Here is a 20132-nt window from a genome sequence, read left to right on the forward strand (position 1 = left end):
GTCCTTTTGGGTTTGCTGGAAGCGCATTTGGACTAGAACTGATCACCCTAGGACAGATGCGCACATGCTGTTGATACAGGAGCAATGCATTTCTTCCTGGTGCCCGCCTTTTCTTTGCTTGGGCACATTCCTTCGATGCTTAGGGTTCCATTTTCTCTTTATCTTTCCGTAGACCTCGACGCTTCAATGCTATCTCTTTCGCGAAATTCAAGGTTATCACTGGTTAGTTTGGCGCTACTTTCGTGGATCAATGAGTGATGGCGACAATACTATCACGATCGTGCTACGAACGTTTCGAAGACTAAAGTTGATTGTTTCTCATGTCAATCGATTCGCAGCAGCGAATCAAATATGAACTCCACGTGATGTTTTGCCGAGCCTTTGGGATATATTGACTGGTCCGTGATTGTGGAAGAGAGTTCAGAGAATCTTCTAATTGTTGTGATGTTGAGATCGTGGTTTGTCGGAGGGAATCTGCCTGTCGAGCGTTCATTTCCTAATGCATGATCGATTAATGTTACAGTTTACATTTAGAAAGTTGACACAACCAAGTGTCTGCTGCCGAGGCTAACCTGCACTGTGTACAATTGCGTCCCATTCCAGCATGTTAACGCTTGTGACTCAGCAATGACACAGAACAAGTTGCTACGAACGTAGTCTTCGATGTTGCCACATATCAAATCCTCCAGATATAGTAGACGAAAAGCGTCCCTTCCGTAGGCATCCTCTAACACATTCCACTGTCTACTAGATACACAAACGTTGAAAAACTGTGTGGACGACGCTAACGCATCAGAATCCGAACAACATCGAGGTATCGGCCTTCGTATTCGTCAGGTCTATCGACGAACAAACAAACACTGGTGAATACATGTTGTTGACTAAAAATTCGGAAGATTGCTTGGCTGAGTTCGGTCAGATCCCAACCTTCACGATGTATCGAAGCATTATCTGCATTGCATCGTTCAGGGCACACCGCTTTGGTAAGATCTGGGCATTGTCGTAAGGTTTCGAATAGGAGACTCGGAGTAAACCTTGACATCTCTGCATTGGAGTTCCAACGCAGGAAGAGAATGCAGCCACGACGAGCTTGGAACCGTCTGCTCATACGTGGAGAGCTTCTCTTGTCCGTTGCCCTTCGTATAGTTACTTCATCAGAGTTGACTTTCCCGAGCCTGTTTGCCGGAAATCCAATAGATTTCTCAATCATTACGCAGCCAACTAGTAAAGCCAGCATCGCAATCGGGATTAAAGGCCATGCACTTCCTGAATTCTTGGCAGAAGTGTAGACATAGTCCTAAAACGGAGAATTTCAAGTATGTACTGTTCCTTCGTTATACAGGGATGCACGGTCAGTCAACTCGGTGATTTTGACGGCAAGGAACTACAGATCAAGTTCAGTAGGAGCAGGCAATGCAGTGTCCTGTACAGCTCATCGCGGCGACTCTAGGGCACCGGCCAACCCGTCGATTCCGTTTGGTTTACATTTATCCGTCTGTTCTCACTGGCCAAGACTTGCAATATATGCACGATGTTCGACTGCCAGTCTCTTGGTAGAGATCAACATAGCTCTTCTCTTGGGAGAGGTACACATGCTGGAAACGCCTACCTAAGAATAGCTAGAAGGCGGACAGCCAATTGTTCTTTAAAATCAGCAAGTCTCTTCTGGAGATTGTCTATATCGGTCTATATCGGTCTGCTTCTATGTATATTTCATAGCCTGCCGAAAAGGTTTCCACTTGCGAGAATGCCTATCTGCATCGACCTTCAAGGCGCTGATGATACTGAGGAGCTCGTAGGCATCGGCCAGGCAGGAGGCTGCTAGTTGGCGCAAACTTCATCTCCAGCTCGACCATTCCTGTAGATATTCCTATGGCGGACTTGTAGATTTCGTGACTCTGAGATCAGCCTGCTGCTAAAATCGATGAAATGCACTACGTTCGCAGCGACACCCAGGTCGGAAAATGGAGCCATACCCATCGCGTCTCAAAGACGGCTGCTCGTAGATGTTCGGAAGGAAGATCTTAGCCGAAGTCATTGAAGAGAAGAAAGTAGAATATAAGGCTGAGAGGATTGTAGGGATGAATATGCGCGTCTAAGCAAGGCTGTGCGACGGTTCAGCTGACGAGCTGTACCTAGGTGGTCCTGTCATATCGTGCACTGGCCAGAGAGCTGATCGAAGCCGTGGCACCCCACATCCCTCATCTCCAGATTCAGGATCGCAACGCATCGTGGTGTTGCTTTGCTAAGTCCAGCAGCAGTAGGAGGCCACGCAATGGTTGTACCTCTTACCGAAAGCAGCTGTGAGACTTCACCTACACGCATGGTCGCGAGATCTTAGTGTCGGACCGATGTGCGGTATTTTCTCTGGTATCGAAGTGCTTATCGAGATGCACAACTACTTGTGAAGACGATATACAGCATTATCTCGGATTGTGCTTGGGGTGGGCGGCGACCTCGGTCGGACAACTAATTAGCGGCCAAGACGCTTACAGCTGGAAGGCGCCCATACATGCAGGCATCTGTTCATCCTCCTGGCATCGTCTCGTCGTTTTCGTTTGCAATAATGACCACGTTTATTTTCTTCGAGAAGGTACGCATGCGATGACCGTTACGGTGACCAAGCCAGCACTGCGCTTCATAGCGAGCCAATACTCCCCCAGTCGGCTTGGCGCGGCCTGCGAGGGTGTTTGTGGCATGACCTCATCATTCTGCCGGCAGCATCCATCCACGGGCTTCAAGCGACTTCCTAGACAGCTGGTCTTCTGCGATTAATTGAACGACAACAAACATCGTATACCATTGCCTTCACTCCCTCGACGCTTGTGACAAGCCATGGTACTCATACCGGGCGTCCTGCCACCGTCGCACAGCACCTGGCAAGCTGCGTGCACACTGTTTCAGTACTTCCCTCTGGTAGGTTTGTTTGCGCGCATATCGTTCGCGGGACAGCCGCGAACCCATGGCTCACATTTTGCGCAGGTAACATCACTACAATGGGTGCTCGACTGGTATCCTATGGGCAAGACGTCCGATACATCGCGATTCAACGTCTCCGGGAAGTGGGGTTGGGCTATCACCGAGTCCACAGGTTTCGTCACGCTGCTGTACATAATGTATACCTTGCCTGAACAACAGGGCATCAAGACGCTGCCGTGGGGCAACTGGACAATGGCGGGCTGTTTCGTACGTCCCCTACGCCTACCCACCTCCTCACCGCCTGCTAACACCGCTGTCTATAGGTAATACACTACCTATACCGCGCAGTCCTCTCCCCGCTCTTCCTCAACCCAAGCATGTCCCCTATAAATCCAATCCTCTGCCTCGGTATGGCCCTGTTCCAGATCTTCAATGCCGTTTCCATTGGCGGCTGGCTCGCCGGCTACGGGCCTGTCACTGATCAAGACTGGGCAGGCCGCTACTTCTCTATGGAAGTGGGCCTCATAATCTGGGCCTGGGGCCTCCTCGGGAATGCCTTCCACGACGACGACCTCCGCGAGATTCGCAGATCCGCAGACCGCAAACAGCGCAAGGAAGCGGAGAAGACGGGCAAGCCGATTGAAGGCGTGGACAAGGTGTATATGATTCCGAAGAACGGGCTGTTTAGATATGTGCTATATGCGCATTATTTTTGCGAGTGGGTTGAGTGGGCGGGCTTTTGGGCCATTGGTGGTTGGAAGTGTCACCCGGCGAGGACTTTTTTGGTCAACGAGATTGCGACCATGTTGCCCAGGGCATTGCAGGGCAAGCGGTGGTACGAGGCAAAGTTTGGAAAGGATAAAGTGGGAGATAGGAAGGCGGTCATACCCGGGCTGATATAAGTGCCTACAGTCTCTGGCCAGTCGAGAAGACGCGCACCACCTCGCGCTGCACGCCATTGTCAAGATGCATACTTGGGCTATCAGAAGTATCGCTTCGGAAGCCGGAGCACGTTCGACATATCAACATATACATAATCATGTTCTAATACGACAAGAGTCCACTTCACACCAAAAACTACAAAAACCTATCATTTACCCTACACACCACGTGCTCAACTGCTTCGTCGATTAAACCTTCTCCAGCACCAGCCCAAGAACGTACAAGTAGCATCAATCTACGGATGCACCACCTTCTCCTCGATCCAGAAAACATCGCAACATCACCCCTCCCCCTCTCCCCCACCCCCATCCACGCCCCTCACCAAGGTCCACCACTCATGCCCCGGTAGCCCCGCCTCCGCCGCACTCATCACATAACTCTGCAATGGCAGCACACTGCCCCTGCAACTCAGCCTCTCCGCAGCGATACACCCCAGCGCGCCACCCACCGATGCGAAAGCGGCGAGGACAACCGCATACGCGCCGCGCACATCGGCGGTGACGAGGCTGAAGTCTCCCGGGAGGCGCCACCCGAGGAGTAGGCGCAGCGGATGAGGTAAGCAGGGGAGGGGAGGGTGGTGCGCAGATACAGGACGGGGAGGCAGGCGGAAGGGGTCGATGATGCGTGCGCGCGTGCGGCGTCTCTGGGGTGGGGAGGGAATGGGGAGAGGGCCGGTCACTGGGCCATAAGGCCGGAAAGGGGAGGTGTGAGGGTTAAGGTGGGGAGGGTTTCTCAGGGGCCGAGGGTTGTAGATGTGGTCCAGCTCCGAAACCCAGCCGCGATCGGGATCAGGGCGAGTGTGGGTTCTTTGGGGGCTAGGGATCGTATCGGTGCTTGATGGGTTGTTGTTGAGAGTCCGGTTGGAAAGGCCGGGTGTGAAGTGGTCGGCGTCAGGGTTGAGGCGGGTGCGGGGTGGATGGGGTGCTGATTAGAAGACAAGAACCTCGTTGCGGTCGGGCTTGGTGTATATATGGGTTCTTGTGGGAAGAGGGGGTGGGGTTTTTTTTGACGTGTTCAATTAGGTAGGAGTGATGTGCTTTTCCTGTAGAGTTGTGTCATATTGGATAAATGCGCTTTGAAGTATCTGGATGGTGAAGATGTAACAGAGCGCGGTAATATGCATGCTTGTGGAGAGACTGGCTGGTTGGCTTGTGGTGGTTGTTGTTATACAGGCAAGGCATGTGCTATGGACGGCTCAAGTCTCGTGATGCGACCGTCTTTGTAGAAGGACGGGTCTGGACACGACATACACGTTCTGAAGGTCATCGGCTTTCTGGTCATGCTGATCCCCTTATTGTTGCAAACGCACTTTCAGAATTAAATGGCAGACTTAGCTTGCAGGCATCTCTTTTGCTGGTGCCCGCAGGAAGGAATACCGCATGATGTTTCTCAATGAAGACTCGGAGTGTATCTTAAGGAACGGTAGGAAAGCATCCGTTCCCATCGAGGTTATCCTTGGGCGTGACCATCGGTCTGCACGCGAGGGGAACAATTGTTTACCTGTGTACCCCATTCAGCACACACTAACTCAGTTACAACTCCCAAAAGATCCCCTTACTGCTTGAGAGCAGCCAATGAAAGGACAGTGCCAGTACCTTTTCAATGGTAGGGAACTGACATGTTTGGGCCAGGCGAGCCCTGGGGTCGGAACATCCACCTTACCCTTGTCGGACGTCAGCCGGACCTCGTCAACGGTTTGTTTCAACGTCAGCCACCATACATCAGCCTGTGCCACCTATTGGCATGAAAATCCCAGCAGAGCGGACTTCGAGCCAACGGCATTGCCGCAAAGCTCTGAGGGAAATATGCCCGGCTTGCTGCTGCTTTCCTAAGATGTCTTCTGTCGCAGTGTCCTGTCATCCACCTCTGTTCCAATCGCACTTCTCGCGCGCGTCATAGCCGCTATCCTCTCATTTCACTGTCATTCATTTCTAGCTCCAAGTGAGCGTTTTCGATATCTTCACATTTTTGCACGGAATTCTTGTCGCGACAATATGCGATTCCCAAGCACCGCTAGCGTCATCGCGCTGGGCGCGCTCTTTCTCAACGCATCCGCTATCCCGTTTCAGCAAGGCGATAGCCTTGGAGCTGTGGAAGCCTCGCTTCCCAGGGGCATTACCACGTCTAAAGTGGACGTGATACCCAACGACAAACGAGGCGTGACAACGTCCAAGGTCGACGTCATCCCCAACGACAGAAGAGGCGTTATTACTTCCAAGGTCGACGTTATACCCAACGATAAGAGAGGCATCACGACATCCAAAGTCGATGTCATACCCAACGACCGACGAGGTGTAACTACGTCCAAGGTGGAAGTCTTACCCAACGAGACTAGAGACGCCGCCATCAACAGCGTACCGCGGGTTCGCGTCCGCAGCGGTCGAACCCGTGCAAACAGTAGGCCCGCACCCCAATAGGCCTCGAAGCAGACAAGAGCGAAGTGGGGAACAACCAACAAAGTCGACCTTTATGGGAAGATGTGTCATGCGCAAAGTCACAAGCCGGACGGGAGGGTCGATGAGAGTGCATGTTTCTACGTTGAGACAAGAGCGTAGGATTCCGAAGTGTTTGAAGAGCGGAGCGGAGAGAAGCGATTTGACATTGAGTGGAATGTAGACTAGGATGTAAATCTTGATGTTCGGATGATAAACCCAGAGCAACGTGCGAGATTGAAGACGAGTGACGAATGAATATGCTTGACTTTGGTCTCATATCTCGTGGTAGACATGCTTCCTCTTGGTCCTTACACAATGCCCATGGTTGTCTGGTCATGATTATCGACTCAGTGTTCCGACGATGTATAAGCGTCACTGTTCTACATTACACTTCGTGGCCAGCTGCGCCGAGGCTCGCAACCAGGTGGACCGATGTTGGTGTTTGGTGCACTACTGCTCGGTCCCAATCGCGCGAGGGCTGTGGCGTGCCGCTCTTGAACCAAACTCGGGTCCGTCGAGCTAAGAACCCAGATTGCCGATGACGCGGTGGAGCAGCGACATCATTCAATGCGACGGAAGCATTGTCGTGGAGGCAATGTTGCAAAGTGTTGCAAGTGATCTGCCTCAATAAAGTTCGGCGCGGGATTCACGATGGAAAAGGCAATGCTGAAACGCTCGGATAGATCGGCGCTATTGAACAAGCTCGCACGCTGGACCCTGACGCTCAATTGCTGATGGGGGATGCGAGACCATGGAAGGATGCGTCAGGTGAGTTCTAGCATGCTGCAGGGAACGGCGCCTGCAGACAGACGATTGCAGCGAGTGCAAGACGTTGAGGAGTAGTCAGTCGTAGTCAGCATGGGGAGAACAAAGACGATGCTGCGCTGGTGCAGTTGCAGCGCGCCCAGCTGCGTGCGTGCAACGTGCCGAGGAAACGCTGGTATTAATAGCAGGGCCAGTATAGCAGCCAATGAGGGGGGACTGCCCTTCTCGACGCCGAAACATGGGGGAATGACGCCAGGAGGCCGGGATGATGCCCTGGACGCGGGCCAGCGAGCGCGACATGATGCAATTGCAGAGATGCGATGGTTGACGCAGGCTGGGATGGTGCTGCGAGCGCCGGCGGTCGATGTTGCAAGAGCGCGATGGCGTGAACGGCGTGGACGCGACGGTCGGGAGCAGAGCGCACGGCACCGCCCCAGGCGATGCAGCGCTGGTCGGCGCCGTCAGCAGAGGTGCAGCTGCCCGAACGAGGAACGCTCGAGCAGAATGCAGCGACTCCGCTCTTTGTTGGCCCGGAGGCGTCGCCCATCGAGCGCTGCTGGGCCACTGGCTTGGCGGCTCAGCGGTCGGCTGGGATCAAAACCACCGCCTTGCCCTCGGTGCGGTGCGCTCGCATCGTCGCTTGCATTGTGCATTGTGCGTCCTCGTCTGTCTGCCCGTCGCGCCCACTGCGGTGCGTGCCTTGATTTGCGCCGCCTGCGTGCCGGGTCCCGGTCCCGCGAGTTCCAAGCCGCGCAGGGTCAACACGAACATCCAGGCACTACTGGCTGCTGCTGGGATCGCCGCCTCCTCGCTGCTTCTCCACTCCTCTGCGCGCTGCTCAGTCGTCCCAGTTCGCGCAGCTGGATTCGCCGCCTTCTCCACAAATAAGTCGTCAACAGTCGACTCTCCGCGCAGCCGTCCACTCGTGTGCCGAGCAGCGCTGCCTGCCGCTCCTGCCTGACACGTTCCACGACTAGGAAGCCGCCCGTATCGCATCACCTCTCTGACACAGCAAGCCTGCCCAGCCTCAGTTGCCTTGCACCGTGCAAGTGCATCTCACTGCTTCGCCGTCGGCCTCGCAGCCTCCGCTTCCTCACCTCTCTCGCCATGACCACCAACGGCACGGCCGGTACGTCGCTCGTTGACTCTCCTTCTCCTTCTCCTGCCTCTCCTTCTGCCGCGCAGTCGTCTCCCTCACAGCCTGCCCCCTCCCCATCGCCCCCGAGCGTCGTGCCAACATCGCCTTCTGCAGAGCCGCCTACGGGCTCGCCCTCGGCGACCCCAGAGCCTTCGCCCGCGCCCTCGCAGCCCTCGGCAGACCCGCCAGCTTCGTCCGCGCCCGATACTGAGCCTTCTCCAGCGCCCACCAGCGAGCCGCCGTCCTCGGCGCCCGTGTCGCTCTCCACGAGTGACCCGGCACCGACGACTGAGCAGCCCTCATCGACTGCAGCCCCCTCGTCGTCGTCACCCGGGCCGTCAAGCAGCCAAGCACCATCATCCTCCGCCGCACCCTCGAGCGCTGCACCCTCGACCAACCCCGACACAACTGCCACCGTCACCGCCCAGCCCACACCCACATCGACCCTGATCTTCACTTCGGTGGTGACGCCCAGTGCGACGAGGGCCGATGAGACCCCGACCCCCATCACCGTCATCCATACCATCACCCAGTCGAACACAGCAAACCCCACCAACAGCGCCGCATCCCCGACAAGCTCGGCGGCCAGTTCGACAGACCCAGCATCGCTCCAGAACCCCCAGAACAAGCATGAAACTGGCGGGCTAAGCCCTGCTGGAAAGACGGCCATCGCCGTCGTAATTCCTGTTGTTGCCGTTGCACTGCTGCTGCTCGCCGGCCTTTGGTTCTGGCGCAAGCGCAAGTCGAAGAAGAGTGCCGAGGAGGCGCGCAGGAAAGAGGTCGAGGAGTATGGATTCAACCCCAACGAGGACCCTACCCTCCCCGCTGTCGGCATGCAGTCGGAAATGGCCGAGGACCAGAGCGGATACCGAGGATGGGGCAACACCGCCACCAGCTCCAACCGCAAGGCCTCTACCACCCTCACCAGCGGCATGACCTACTCCGACAGCAACAGCAACCCTGGCGACGTCTACGCTAACCCTGGCTCCCCTACTCACGCCTACTCCGATGCCCACTCCGCCGACCCCCTTGTCAACGGTCGACGAGAGACCTTGGACTCTGATGGCATTGGCGCCCTTGGTGCCGCTCCTGTCGCTGGCCAGAACCAAGCGGGTGTTGCCCGTGGTCCCTCCAACGCGTCTTCGTCCTACTCTGCTGCTGAAAGATCAGACCACTCGGGCGACTACCCTCTTCCTATGAACCACCCCCAGGAGTACTATGACAACAACGGATACTATCCCTCGTCCGGACCTTACGACAACTCGTATGGTGGAGGCCAGCAACCTATCATAAGAGACGTGTCCGCACGGCGGAACACGAGGATTGAAAATCCTTCCGTGTTTCCCCAACAGGGCAATAGCGGCATCGCGCAGAACTTCTAGGTCACTCATTCATCCCGAGACCTTTTGATGTCTTTCTCATTTATCTCACCAGCATCTCGATTATATATCCACAGTGGCGTTCGTCGGCGATTCTGCAGCACTTCGTTCGAGACAAGTTTGGTCATTTTGCTTCTATATTTCCCCCTCACCTGCATCGAGCGCGGGTATCGGCATTGAATGGTTGTTGGACAACAGCATGTTGTGCTGCGATGCACACGGAGACGGGTGCAACGCAAGGCGGCAGACCCCGCCTTTGTGCGAGGGCGGATAAGATCACGTATATATTTACACTCGTGTGGAGAGGGTGGTACACAAAAGTGCGGCATTCACTTGGGCCGGAGACTTTTCTTATTGTCATGGGACTGGGTATTTCGGGATGAGGAGCCGGGATATGCGAGAGAGAGAGAGAGAAAGAAAGAAAGTAGATTGGGAAAGTCGCGCTGCTTGTGAGTGAGCCGTTATATACACCTTGTAATGAATCAGATTTCAAATTGCCTTTTATTGTGCGTTCGACTATATATGTGTGCTGGGTGACTGACGGTGAGGAAAGGTGTGTTTCGCGTTGATGGCATTCAGGATCTTCTGCGGGGGCTGAGGTGAGACAATCCGATGATACCAAAGCAGAACAACAAGAGCAGGGTGCCCGTAATTACGCTCTGAAGTAATAGCACGCACGACGGAACATGCGGTATTCATATGAAGATGTCGACGAACGAGAGTTCCGTTCCGATCAACAGATCCAAGCGCTCTCCCACGGGCAGCGGTAGGTTACTATGCGTAGCGGTGTCGTTGGCATCTTTCTGTATAGCCATCTTGTTGGGAAGCATCCACACTTCTTTAGCTTCTGGCGGTTCGTCGCTCATGCGCATTGAGAATGCCCTCCGAGGCATCCCACGCGTACTCAACATTCTCACCTGTACTAGCCATTCAACTCCAGGCGCGAAAAGCTCACAATTGGAGCATTTCCTTGTTTCTGGGACTGGGCAGATCCCACACGCCGCATTCTGATTGGAGGCGGGTGTGCTGGGAAGACGTGAGGTTTATGAGCAGACTCGAGCGCATTGCAATGCGCACTTGATGGTTTTCGAGACAGAGCGGGGTGAGACCTTCTGCGTGGCATTCTGGACTGGCGACTCTTGCAATTCGCGTCAGGGACTACAGACCGCATGGACTTGCTGTCCGGGATCGAACTTCTTGAGAAAAGCGATGGCCACAGAAGTGTCGATCGCGGAAAGCACCCCGTGAGGCAATAATAGGTGGATCGTTTTCAGGACCTCAGTAGACTCTTCATGTGAAGGAGTTCCGTCTCTTCCGACATAGACCATGGGTCCGTTTTCTAGCTCAGGACCTGCCAACGTGCGACGGCTTTGAAAGGGTCTCGTCCTAAACGGCTCTGAAACTGTCCGCACGCTTTCCATATGGATGAGTCGAAGTCGCGATGGATCGAGGCGAGTCTGAGAGTTAGGTCGACAAAGCGCCACAAAACGGTTTGCTGTGTATATAGACCTTCACGTGCGGCTCTTCCACCAATCTCCCAAGCCAGAACCTGTAGCTAATTGGCCCATTTTGAATGTTGACGATTATCATCCAGGCTCTGCGGAAGTAATCGTCAATTCCAGGGGTCTTCTCCATCACTGTTCCGATGATGGCCTCATCTACACAAATCGCCGCATGTGCAAGCATCAGTACTTTCGCCCAACTTGAGGCAGAAGCGCAGCAAACCTGCCCGCTCGCGAACGAAGTCCGCGATATCCTCCGTCCTTACAGTTTGCAGGATTCGAGTACTCTAGCCGGAGGTCAGTGTTGGTCCTCGCCTTACATTTGTACATGAACTTCGAGGGGCGACCGCTAGAGAAGGGCAGCGTGCCAGTGGAGTGATCGAAGAGAAAGCCGTCGAAATGATATGCGTAAAAGGAGAAGATTCCATCGCGGAGCTCGCGGGGTAGGCCGAAACGCGGCGATCATAGCTATGGAGATGGAATGTTTAGCCGTGGCAGGATTGAAAAGGACATGCTGAGGCGGGCGACAATCTAGCTGGAGCTCTTCCGTATACAAGCCGATCGTTGAAGGATGTGTAGAAGTGACGGAGGATGGTAAGTGCGAGCTGCTTTGAGTCAGGTCATACCAGCTAGGCATCTAAGTCACGTGGACTTTCATGATCGCGACTCGACATGTTGAGAGCGTAAAGAGGGGAGTTGTAGTGCTGATGAGTGAACGGATCAATTGTTAGTGTTGTAATTCAAACGATAGCCCGAGCCATTGCATACAAGAACGGTTTTGGTGAATGTTCATCTGGTGGTGGATAAGCCGAGTCGATTACCGTTCCAATAAGCTAGATATGGTACGGAATCGTTTGGGGAAAAAATCACGTGTCTATCAACAGACGAAGAGTGGAATATTGTAAGAAGTGGTTTCATGGTCGTTGATACGCGCCGGACCTTGGTACAATCTCGGCCTGATCGACCAGAATCATGGTGCCGTCCCTCACGTCCATGCTAGGTGGTCACCAGGGCGTATCTCTCCGATAACGATAACATGTCAGGCAGTCATCTTAAGGATCATGTAAGCGCAAATGGAGATTGGCCGTTATTGAAAGTACCGCATGCCGTGACGAGCCAGTGAGCTCAACATGTCATGCGCAAGAGAGTATGACGAAGAGGACACCAAAACCCAAGAAACAAGAACTATGAGACCTATTGGAATTGCATAGACAATGACAAGGCTTTCGCCAACTCTTCCTCGTCCGTTCCCGTGTTGGTTCTCTGCAATGGTTGCGCCTCATAGCGACTGCGCTCCAGCACCTGTGCCAATGCCTCGTCGTTGTCATTCGGTTGGCCGAGCTCGCTAAGCCGTGCGACCGGCTCGGAGGCGAGTTCGAAGAGCCCGTCACTCTGAGGTGGACCTGGCAAAGCCATATGATAATATCCCCCACTCGTCATCTGCTGCACAGGCGTCAACGGGGGGCGGCTTGCCTCCGTTCGACGTTGAGACCAACTCGAAACATCGTCGGGCGTTTCGGGGAAGCTCAAGTTCAGGTTGGATTTCGAACTGTTGCTGTTTTTTGAAGAGCCTTGAAGTTCGTAGGAAATGTTACTATCGCTGGAGGGCCGCTCCAAAGATATGCGGCTGCGGTTGTGACGCTTCTCACGCAGAGACTGTCTTTTGGAGGCCATGCTTGGCCGCTCGAGAATGGATGACGTGTCGGAAGCTGACTCGGTCAGACACGCGCGGCCATGCGTTTGATTGTACTTACGAATTCTTTTGAGAACCTCTCCATCTGCAAGACTTCTTGGAAAGCCGCTGATTGGGAAACCCGACTTCACAAAATATCTTGCTTTCTCGTCGGTGAGATGCAGATCGATCGATATGGTAGACATCTCAGAAGTGACGGGTATTGCGAGCTTTCCCAGCTCGAACCGTCCCCTCTCAATCATATCTCGTATGGCTTGAGCAGTGATTGGGATGTTGTGAGCGCTCTCGTCGTGGTTGACTTCTTGAACGTGGAAGAAGGGTTGGAATTTTTCGCCTCCTTGATGATTTCGCATGTATTCTCCCAGCTTGCGTAGGTTCCCGGACCCAGCTGCAAATCTACAACGGATCGTGCCTTGCCTATGTCAGAATCTACCCTCAAGATAAACTCGTGCATTACTTACCGGAAATAGTGATGTGACCGCCTGCCTCCCTGCAGGGTCCAGATTTTTCGAAGTAGAACGAGCTAGCCACCAAACGGTAGGCTATCGATTTGACCTTGATTTGCATATCATTTCTCGCCAAAAATCCTTTGATCTCGTCATGCAAGATGTTAATTTTGTCCTTATCGTCCATTTTCGGAGTCCGATCTTTAGTCTTTGGATTGATGCGTATGTACCTTTCGACCGCAATGTCGGAGTAACTTCCGCGTATCTCTTTTCTAAACTCTTTCCATGTCAACTCAGCATCAAGGACACTTTCAATGCGCTTTTTGAAGATGGTAACCCAGCTTTCCATCTCGCCAAAAGCTCTCAATGCAGGCATGGAGCGCTTCTCTTCAATTGAAGGCTTGACTGAGCTAAAGACTCTGCGAATATGCATGCGCCGGCGATCGAAATGAGTTGCCTGGAGAGACGGATCCTTGTCGGACCAGTAATGAGCAGTGCCCAAAGAAAGCAGAATATCGGCATGACGGTCTTCGACGTCCGGCCAAAGCAGTTTGCTTTCGTAGTTCGCAATTCTCACTGGATTGTTGTGGAAGATCGCACCGTCAACGAATCCTTCCGTGGTACGTGGGTTTTTGAAAGGTTTGAAGAATGTGGGGGCAGCCGAGGTTGCTCGAGCACTTGGGCACGTCTTAGCATATGTGGTATGCTCTAGTGGGTACAGAACACTCACGCTTCGCGTACAAGAAGGTCATTTTTCGGATCGTCGGGCCTTATTAGTTGGTAACCGACTTGAACATGGTCAGAAAAAATAATTAGATGGGGCACCATAGTTACCTTCGTCGTCATCTGCACGATTGTAGTTCGTGAATATCACGGCTTGCTCGCCAGTTTCGGTAGCAGATGTTACCGCCACCTTCCTTGAGCAAGCGATCAACGTTTCGGGTGCGCCTCCAAACATTGACTCTTCTCCGAAACATTCTGCCAAAGAGTCTTCAAAGGGAGTAGCGCGGTACGTTGGCTTGCCAAAGCTGACCCCTCCCAGGAATCTGGGAGTGAAGGCTTTGTCTACCATCTTCTTGAAAAGGTTGATGCAGTGTGATACGCTCCAGTTCTTGATGCCGAGGCCCAGTGCTAAGATACCTCCCGTGCTAAGAAACGATCAGAGACAATCTCGCACTGTTGAGAGACATGGGGTCCGAGACATCCGCACGTCTACGGTAACATACCTTGTACCCACGATAAGATCGAAGAAATCTTGGACAGGCATCCCGCGCAATTCCATCTGGAGCTGGTTGAGGACCTCGAGAATGACAATCCCTCTCATTCCGCCACTGTTGATGTCAGAGGTAGCTCATTGATCTGTGGAGATTCATACCCATCCAATGAAAGAACGCGGACACCCGCAAGTGGCGGTTTAAAGTGTACGTCCCAAGGCTCCGCAAATATAGTTTCAATCTCGTGTAGAGGGCAGGATGCAATGGTATAAGATCCAGAAAGATCGCTATGTGGTTTGCCGTACCCCTTGATGCAAGGTGTGCATAGCACGTGTCCACAAGGAAGCGCATGCTCGGCTAGCTCTCTTAGGCAACAGAAGCATGTAGTGTGACTGATGAAGCGCTGAGCCCCTCCCAGGCGACTGTAGAATTTGTTCAGATTACCGTGATGTATCTTGCTAACGATGTGTATTTCATCAACCGAAGGTGACATCAACCTTCTAGAACTAAGGGTATTCTGGAATTCAGTAAGGGAGGCTCTCAGGTGGTGCGCCCAATCTTCCATGAAGTTGTCGAAGGTGACTAGATGCAGAGGTTTCAGGTCAGTGAAACGGTGGAAGACGGGGGATAGGGTATAAGCAGGTCTTCTAGCGCGTCATAGGCCTGAAAAATTGAGACCTTGACGGCAGTCGGATCAACCACTTGCACCCCGGTATCACGTACAATATGCTTCGTATGGACCAGTGCCAATGATGTGGCCGCGTTTGTTCTGATGGCCCTTTGGATGCCGCTCCTTGACATTCACGCATTGTTCGCCTCGCTTGTTGCGATATGTGCATGGACAAAAGATTGCACAATAATCTTCGAGTGCGTAGTCACAGTGTGGAAGGTAGTGATTTTCCAGTATTTGTTCAGCAGGCCCTATATGATAATTAGAGACGATCTATTGAGCGCTGTGGGGAGTGCGCACCTTGCAAATTGTGGCGAGCACAATCTAACAGGATGCACGAGGCGACCATATAACTCAAGTCTTTGAACATGTTTCGCGAGTCGTCCCGGTATCTGGATTGCATAGCGACAGCTAACCTCAGGATGTTACCGCCAAAATGCGAAGGTATCGGATTGATCTTGAAGGATATATCCATAAAATCGAAAGGCTGATGGAGGTCCTGCGCAAAGTGGTCGAAGGCGCATTGCAGATAAGTATTCAACGTCTCAGAGTTGGACAGCATGCGGGATCTACGTTTCGCATTGAAGGATTCGCTACATCGTCTGGTGATCTCGTCATGGAGTTTCTCGACCTGATCGTCGATCATCATGTAACGACCTTCTCCAGGAATACGTACTACAGTTATGGACGAGTAGTAGCACTCGAGAAGATCCTTTGTGGTATGAATTTGTTTACCTCGCTCTGACCAGTGCTCCTTCAATGCCCGTAAGTCAGGGTCTCGTTTAATAGCCCCCGATACGCTGGACATGAGGAGCTCCGTCGCATACTCTGGGTCCCACTCTCCTTGGTTCACTTTCGTGTCAGTCGCGTTCAGCGCAATTATGGCGTGAGGCAGCGTGGGCTGGTTCAATGATTTTTCGAGCGAGGTTGATGCCCAATTGATCAGCAAGGATATGACTGTGGATTCAAAAACTCTAGAATTACGTGATTAGTAGAATGTACATAGGGTACACAAGTACATACTTGGGGTTTCGAAGCACGAAAACTATCACATCTGAGAAGGTGTACAGAAGGCGAGGGTAGAGCTCCGTGACTGCGTATTGCCGCTTCAATGTCTCTGGTGAATTGGCCCACTTGATTTCCCGTTGCGTACAATGGAGTGGTTTAGTGATTTTATTGCGCTTGCGATGTTCTCGGGGGGCGTGCTCGTCTCTCTTCTTCTCTTTGTGCAGGACAGGTGCACCACTACGATATTGTGCAGCCATTGGTGTGTTTTCCCCGCCCTCAAGGCCTTCACAGTCAGCATAGAGCATAGGGTACCCGGAGGCGTGGGTTTTGGGATCGCTATACAAATGTACGTCGCCGGAGGTCGGTACACTGCCACCGTTGGCCAAGGACCCCGCTACTGGTGAAGGGAAGCCCCAATTCTGAGTAGCAGACTTTCTCTCTTGCTGGTCAATCAACATCTTTATGAGAGTGCTTTTCCCTGCACCGGTCTGCCCGATGAACGAGACTAGCTGCGGATATCGGGATCTGTAATCTCCGTTATTGCTCTCGACCATGATGGCCGAGTAGCGGCCGTAGTCTTGGAAAATGGGTCGGTTTTGACTGTCTCGGTCTAGACCGAACCATGTAGTGTCCTCATCCTCCATGTGTAGCGCATGTTGCTCGTAATGATCCTGGCTTGGGGTCAGGATATCTTTCAGTCTCTTCACGATCGTAGGGTTGGCCTTTTCGTGTGGCAGACCATCTGGCCCTTTCTTTCCAGGTCGATGTGGAAGTTGCAAATCCCAACAGGGATCGCAAAAGCTTGTATCGCAGTAAGAACAATTCCATAGCGGTGATCTCTGTTCATCGCAAAATCCGCATGTCTTTGGGTGGGTATCTTGTGCGGGTAGTTCGTTCTGGTCGTGTGAGGCGGATTCAGCATGTGAGAACGACTTTGTTGTGTGTCTCTCGCTTGCTCTGGATACTGAGCTGCGATGCTGACCAGGCTTCTCAAAGCCATCTGTCTTCGAGTTCCTGCTGACTGGGATCTCAGGTGGTGGTCGTCCAGTGTAAGGAGGAGGTCGCGAGGAAAACTGGCCGTCTTGGGCTTTTCTGCGCGCAGTGTGCGACATCTTTAGAAACGCGCTGTCAACCTCAACAAGCAGGCTGTCGTAACCTAAGGAAACAGGCTGTCATGAAATGTATGGATCTCATGTACCTGGCCAGGGAGCAGGCAGGATATGTGGGTCGCATTCCAGGCGCAAGGCTGAGTTTCAGCCTTGTTAATAGAACCGGAACCGGAAGGTCAGCCGTGTCTATCAATATCGTAAAGTATAGCCTCGAACCTTCGATTGGTGGTGATGTACCCGGATGCGCCACTGGGGGCTAGAATTGACTTTAATGGGATTGGTGCAGAAGATGTATGCGCCAGGATTGCCGACTTCAGCCGCGCCTGAATCCTCAATCAGTTGCTCCCAACAGATGATGTTTACCTGGTTTTGAATAACCTTTTAGGTTTTAGATTTCCAGGGAAAAGAGCCAGGTTGCCCCCCGAAGCCTAGCCAGGCTATTGCGTGCATTGTTAACCAGTCGACGTGTAAATGATTGATGATCTGATGAGGCTGAAGCTGAGAACACCTCGTATTACGGGACGACAGGTGAAGCCGAACGACTGCTCTCTACCAGTAGTGTTGCGGAAAAGCTTTGTAACGCTGCCTTTCTCTATATCCTGCAACCCTGGCAGACATTGTGCACCCATTCACATGCTCACGCATACCAGCCAGGTAATCCAGTTTCACCGATCATGTTATTCCGGCTTCCAGCCATCATCATCCTTACTGGTTACAATTTCATGCACATCCAGCCTATTCTCGATGATCTCCTTGCCATTCACAAGATCGTTCTCATCTGCTCTCCTCGCAGCGCTTTCCTCAGTGTCCGCGATGCCTGCTCTGACGTGTCGATAGATCAGACGCTTCCTAGCTACTTCTCTATCCACATCCACAAACCACAACTCATGCATCATGGCCGCAGCATCCTTCCAAGGCGGCTTGTCAAGGGAAAGATAGTTGCCCTCGAATATGATAATCCGGATTGAAGGTGCGATGGCAATGTCGTCAACAACTATTGTACAGCAAAGCAGGATGTCAGTAGACAACTTTCCAACTTATGGAGATGTACTTGCCTGGATCTTTCATAGCATGGTCAAAAGACGGGGCGAAGAGCGTCTGTGTTTCGGGGCACAATGGCTCCCGTAATTTCTTGACGAGTTTCAAGAACGACTCGCCATCAAACGTGAACTCGGCTCCACGACGAGCGTGCGCAGAGACAGGGTCAGGTAGGGCGTCGAGCTGACGCCTCGAGAGATGGTAACCATCCATAGGCAAGAAGGCCGAAAGCGGATTACTGCTGTAAGTACCTGGAGATTGTTGAGCATGCAGCTCATTCAGACGATTCGACACTATAGCTGCGAGGGTGGTCTTCCCTGCGGCAATGGTTGAGAATTAGTGTTAGAGATGAGAGAAGAAGGTGGAGTACCTGAGCCTGGTATCCCTGACACGGCGATGAGGAGACGCTTCGAGGGCGGGACATTCTGGTACGATTCTTTGCTGGATCAGTACAACTTGGAATGTAAAGCTCGAGGGATAATGACCCACCCCACGTCTTCTTCACGAGACGATCAACTTGTTCCTCCATGTCGCGTGCCTGCTGGTAGATTTTGTATTTAAGTGACACTTCGTTCCGTCCTTCTGAAAATACCGGGCACGAGATTTTATATTTGTCAAGTAGAGCAGAAGGGCCACTCCACTAGGCAAATTTGGAGCGGTTATAGAGCGCGCAGGTTGTCCTGTTTTGCTTTTCGGATGGACCCTGCCGCGCGTGAACTGCAGATCGTAAGTTGCGGCCATGGTGTTGGCTGGCACGGCCCGATGACGTTCGATTGCGGGGGATAAGAGCACACGTGACTAGGCGCGCATAGACGTTTGTAATATAATCAAGTACTCCATCCTTTATCTATCATTATAACCAAGTCGAAAGCTTGTAGACTGACCGGAGGATGACGTTTTCGTGGTTATCGGGTGCGGGTCGCGATCAGATCGTAGGGATGAGGCTGGCCAATGACACGCAAGGTGTGATTGGACTTGACTTCGTGTTGCGCGACGGCCTACGGACCTGCGACAACTACATTCGATCGAAAAGCGCGTTTCTTCATTCCGAAATGTTGATTCTTCGATCAGCCTGTACCTAAGTTCGCATCTGAGCTCGAGCATACCTCCGATTGGCCCGCACGATGCGCTGGGACGGCCTCCCCATGTTCGCCTTATCGCGGCCGTGGTCATTTATCATCTTCTACGCCATCAACATGAACAGCACTCCGCACTAAAACGACGAGTTTGCAATCTATCGCTCTTGAGCCAAGCAGCAGTTGCGCGCATGTCGAACCTCGCGCATTTCCAACACACACCCATGGTAGCTCAACGTGTGGCACGTATAGTAGTAGTACGACGATATACAGAGAGGTCCCCACCGGTCAATGTAAGGTTCGAATTCACTGCTTGGAGGTTTAGTTAATGGATCACTGACCACACGAAGGAGCTGTCATTTCTGTCAAGTATATGGATTAAATGAGTGACTGTTGTACCACAATATTAACTCTGCACTAGTTACTGCCACTCTTGAATTGCCTCCTGGGTCGCAACTTCACCGAAACGCTTCGTCAAAACCATAGCATTAACATGCTACTTGGATCAGATCTTTCGCACGTCGCTACCTACGATGTTGTCGAAGCGTTTCGCCGCCCCGCACGATCGATAGCAACCTTACTCCTTCTCTACCTGCTCCAAGCTGCTCACAGTTAGCTCAGACTAAGGTATTCGAAGTCTGGACTTACACGATGTTACCACCGAGGGTAAAGCGGTATTTGACTGAAGCTGTTCCCTCTGGTACTGCCTCCACCGTCGCAGTGTACCCACTGTAGCCGGTGTACCCAGTGTAGTAGCCCGTTGCTTCGACCTCAGATGCAGTGACGGTAGCCGTGTAG

The 20132-nt window shown here is 52.7% G+C and overlaps 6 protein-coding genes across 6 annotated transcripts; 4 read left to right on the top strand and 2 right to left on the bottom strand.

Annotated features, from left to right (window-relative positions):
* The first annotated feature begins 2531 nt into the window (after positions 1-2531).
* CC84DRAFT_1163500 (3-oxo-5-alpha-steroid 4-dehydrogenase-like protein) lies at positions 2532-4059 on the top strand. Its single transcript, XM_018178278.1, has 3 exons — positions 2532-2916; positions 2983-3186; positions 3243-4059. Exons 1-3 carry the CDS (start codon positions 2836-2838, stop codon positions 3819-3821), a joined length of 864 nt encoding a protein of 287 aa, XP_018037654.1. The 5' UTR covers positions 2532-2835; the 3' UTR covers positions 3822-4059.
* A 1403-nt stretch (positions 4060-5462) lies between these two features.
* On the top strand, positions 5463-6722 carry CC84DRAFT_1163502 (uncharacterized protein). Its single transcript, XM_018178279.1, has one exon. The coding sequence runs from the start codon at positions 5856-5858 to the stop codon at positions 6276-6278; it is 423 nt and encodes a 140-aa protein (XP_018037655.1). The 5' UTR covers positions 5463-5855; the 3' UTR covers positions 6279-6722.
* A 2022-nt stretch (positions 6723-8744) lies between these two features.
* Positions 8745-9581, top strand: CC84DRAFT_1089431 (uncharacterized protein; the record flags this gene model as incomplete). Its single annotated transcript, XM_018174307.1, has 1 exon — positions 8745-9581. A coding segment is annotated over one exon (837 nt), but the record flags the coding sequence as incomplete, so codon positions are not given.
* Positions 9582-10094: 513 nt separating this feature from the next.
* Positions 10095-10659, top strand: CC84DRAFT_653852 (uncharacterized protein). The gene has a single exon (XM_018187009.1). The coding sequence runs from the start codon at positions 10278-10280 to the stop codon at positions 10587-10589; it is 312 nt and encodes a 103-aa protein (XP_018037657.1). The 5' UTR covers positions 10095-10277; the 3' UTR covers positions 10590-10659.
* Positions 10660-12034: 1375 nt separating this feature from the next.
* CC84DRAFT_1117518 (uncharacterized protein) lies at positions 12035-17223 on the bottom strand (the record flags this gene model as incomplete). The annotated part of the gene is made up of 9 exons (XM_018175496.1): positions 12035-12789; positions 12835-13185; positions 13235-13888; positions 14045-14367; positions 14446-14550; positions 14595-15015; positions 15157-15354; positions 15404-16077; positions 16127-17223. The coding sequence occupies 9 exons, from the start codon at positions 17221-17223 to the stop codon at positions 12275-12277; spliced, it is 4338 nt and encodes a 1445-aa protein (XP_018037658.1). The 3' UTR covers positions 12035-12274.
* Positions 17224-17727: 504 nt separating this feature from the next.
* CC84DRAFT_1143733 (P-loop containing nucleoside triphosphate hydrolase protein) lies at positions 17728-19138 on the bottom strand. The gene is made up of 4 exons (XM_018176428.1): positions 18748-19138; positions 18629-18694; positions 18276-18575; positions 17728-18214 (listed from the first exon to the last, which is right to left on the bottom strand). Exons 1-4 carry the CDS (start codon positions 18785-18787, stop codon positions 17898-17900), a joined length of 723 nt encoding a protein of 240 aa, XP_018037659.1. The 5' UTR covers positions 18788-19138; the 3' UTR covers positions 17728-17897.
* Positions 19139-20132: the final 994 nt, after the last annotated feature.

This window comes from Paraphaeosphaeria sporulosa (assembly GCF_001642045.1).
Source record: "Paraphaeosphaeria sporulosa strain AP3s5-JAC2a unplaced genomic scaffold CC84scaffold_4, whole genome shotgun sequence".
In the NCBI taxonomy this organism is placed as follows: domain Eukaryota; kingdom Fungi; phylum Ascomycota; class Dothideomycetes; order Pleosporales; family Didymosphaeriaceae; genus Paraphaeosphaeria; species Paraphaeosphaeria sporulosa.

Coding starts and splice junctions, on each gene's coding strand:
- CC84DRAFT_1163500 (XM_018178278.1), top strand. CDS start 2,836: ATGGTACTCATACCGGGCGTCCTGCCACCGTCGCACAGCACCTGGCAA. Junction 2,917..2,982: donor TGTTTCAGTACTTCCCTCTG/GTAGGTTTGTTT, acceptor CATTTTGCGCAG/GTAACATCACTACAATGGGT. Junction 3,187..3,242: donor GGACAATGGCGGGCTGTTTC/GTACGTCCCCTA, acceptor CGCTGTCTATAG/GTAATACACTACCTATACCG.
- CC84DRAFT_653852 (XM_018187009.1), top strand. CDS start 10,278: ATGAAGATGTCGACGAACGAGAGTTCCGTTCCGATCAACAGATCCAAG.
- CC84DRAFT_1143733 (XM_018176428.1), bottom strand. CDS start 18,787: ATGGAGGAACAAGTTGATCGTCTCGTGAAGAAGACGTGGG. Junction 18,576..18,628: donor GTCAGGGATACCAGGCTCAG/GTACTCCACCTT, acceptor CCATTGCCGCAG/GGAAGACCACCCTCGCAGCT. Junction 18,215..18,275: donor CCATGCTATGAAAGATCCAG/GCAAGTACATCT, acceptor GCTGTACAATAG/TTGTTGACGACATTGCCATC.
- CC84DRAFT_1163502 (XM_018178279.1), top strand. CDS start 5,856: ATGCGATTCCCAAGCACCGCTAGCGTCATCGCGCTGGGCGCGCTCTTT.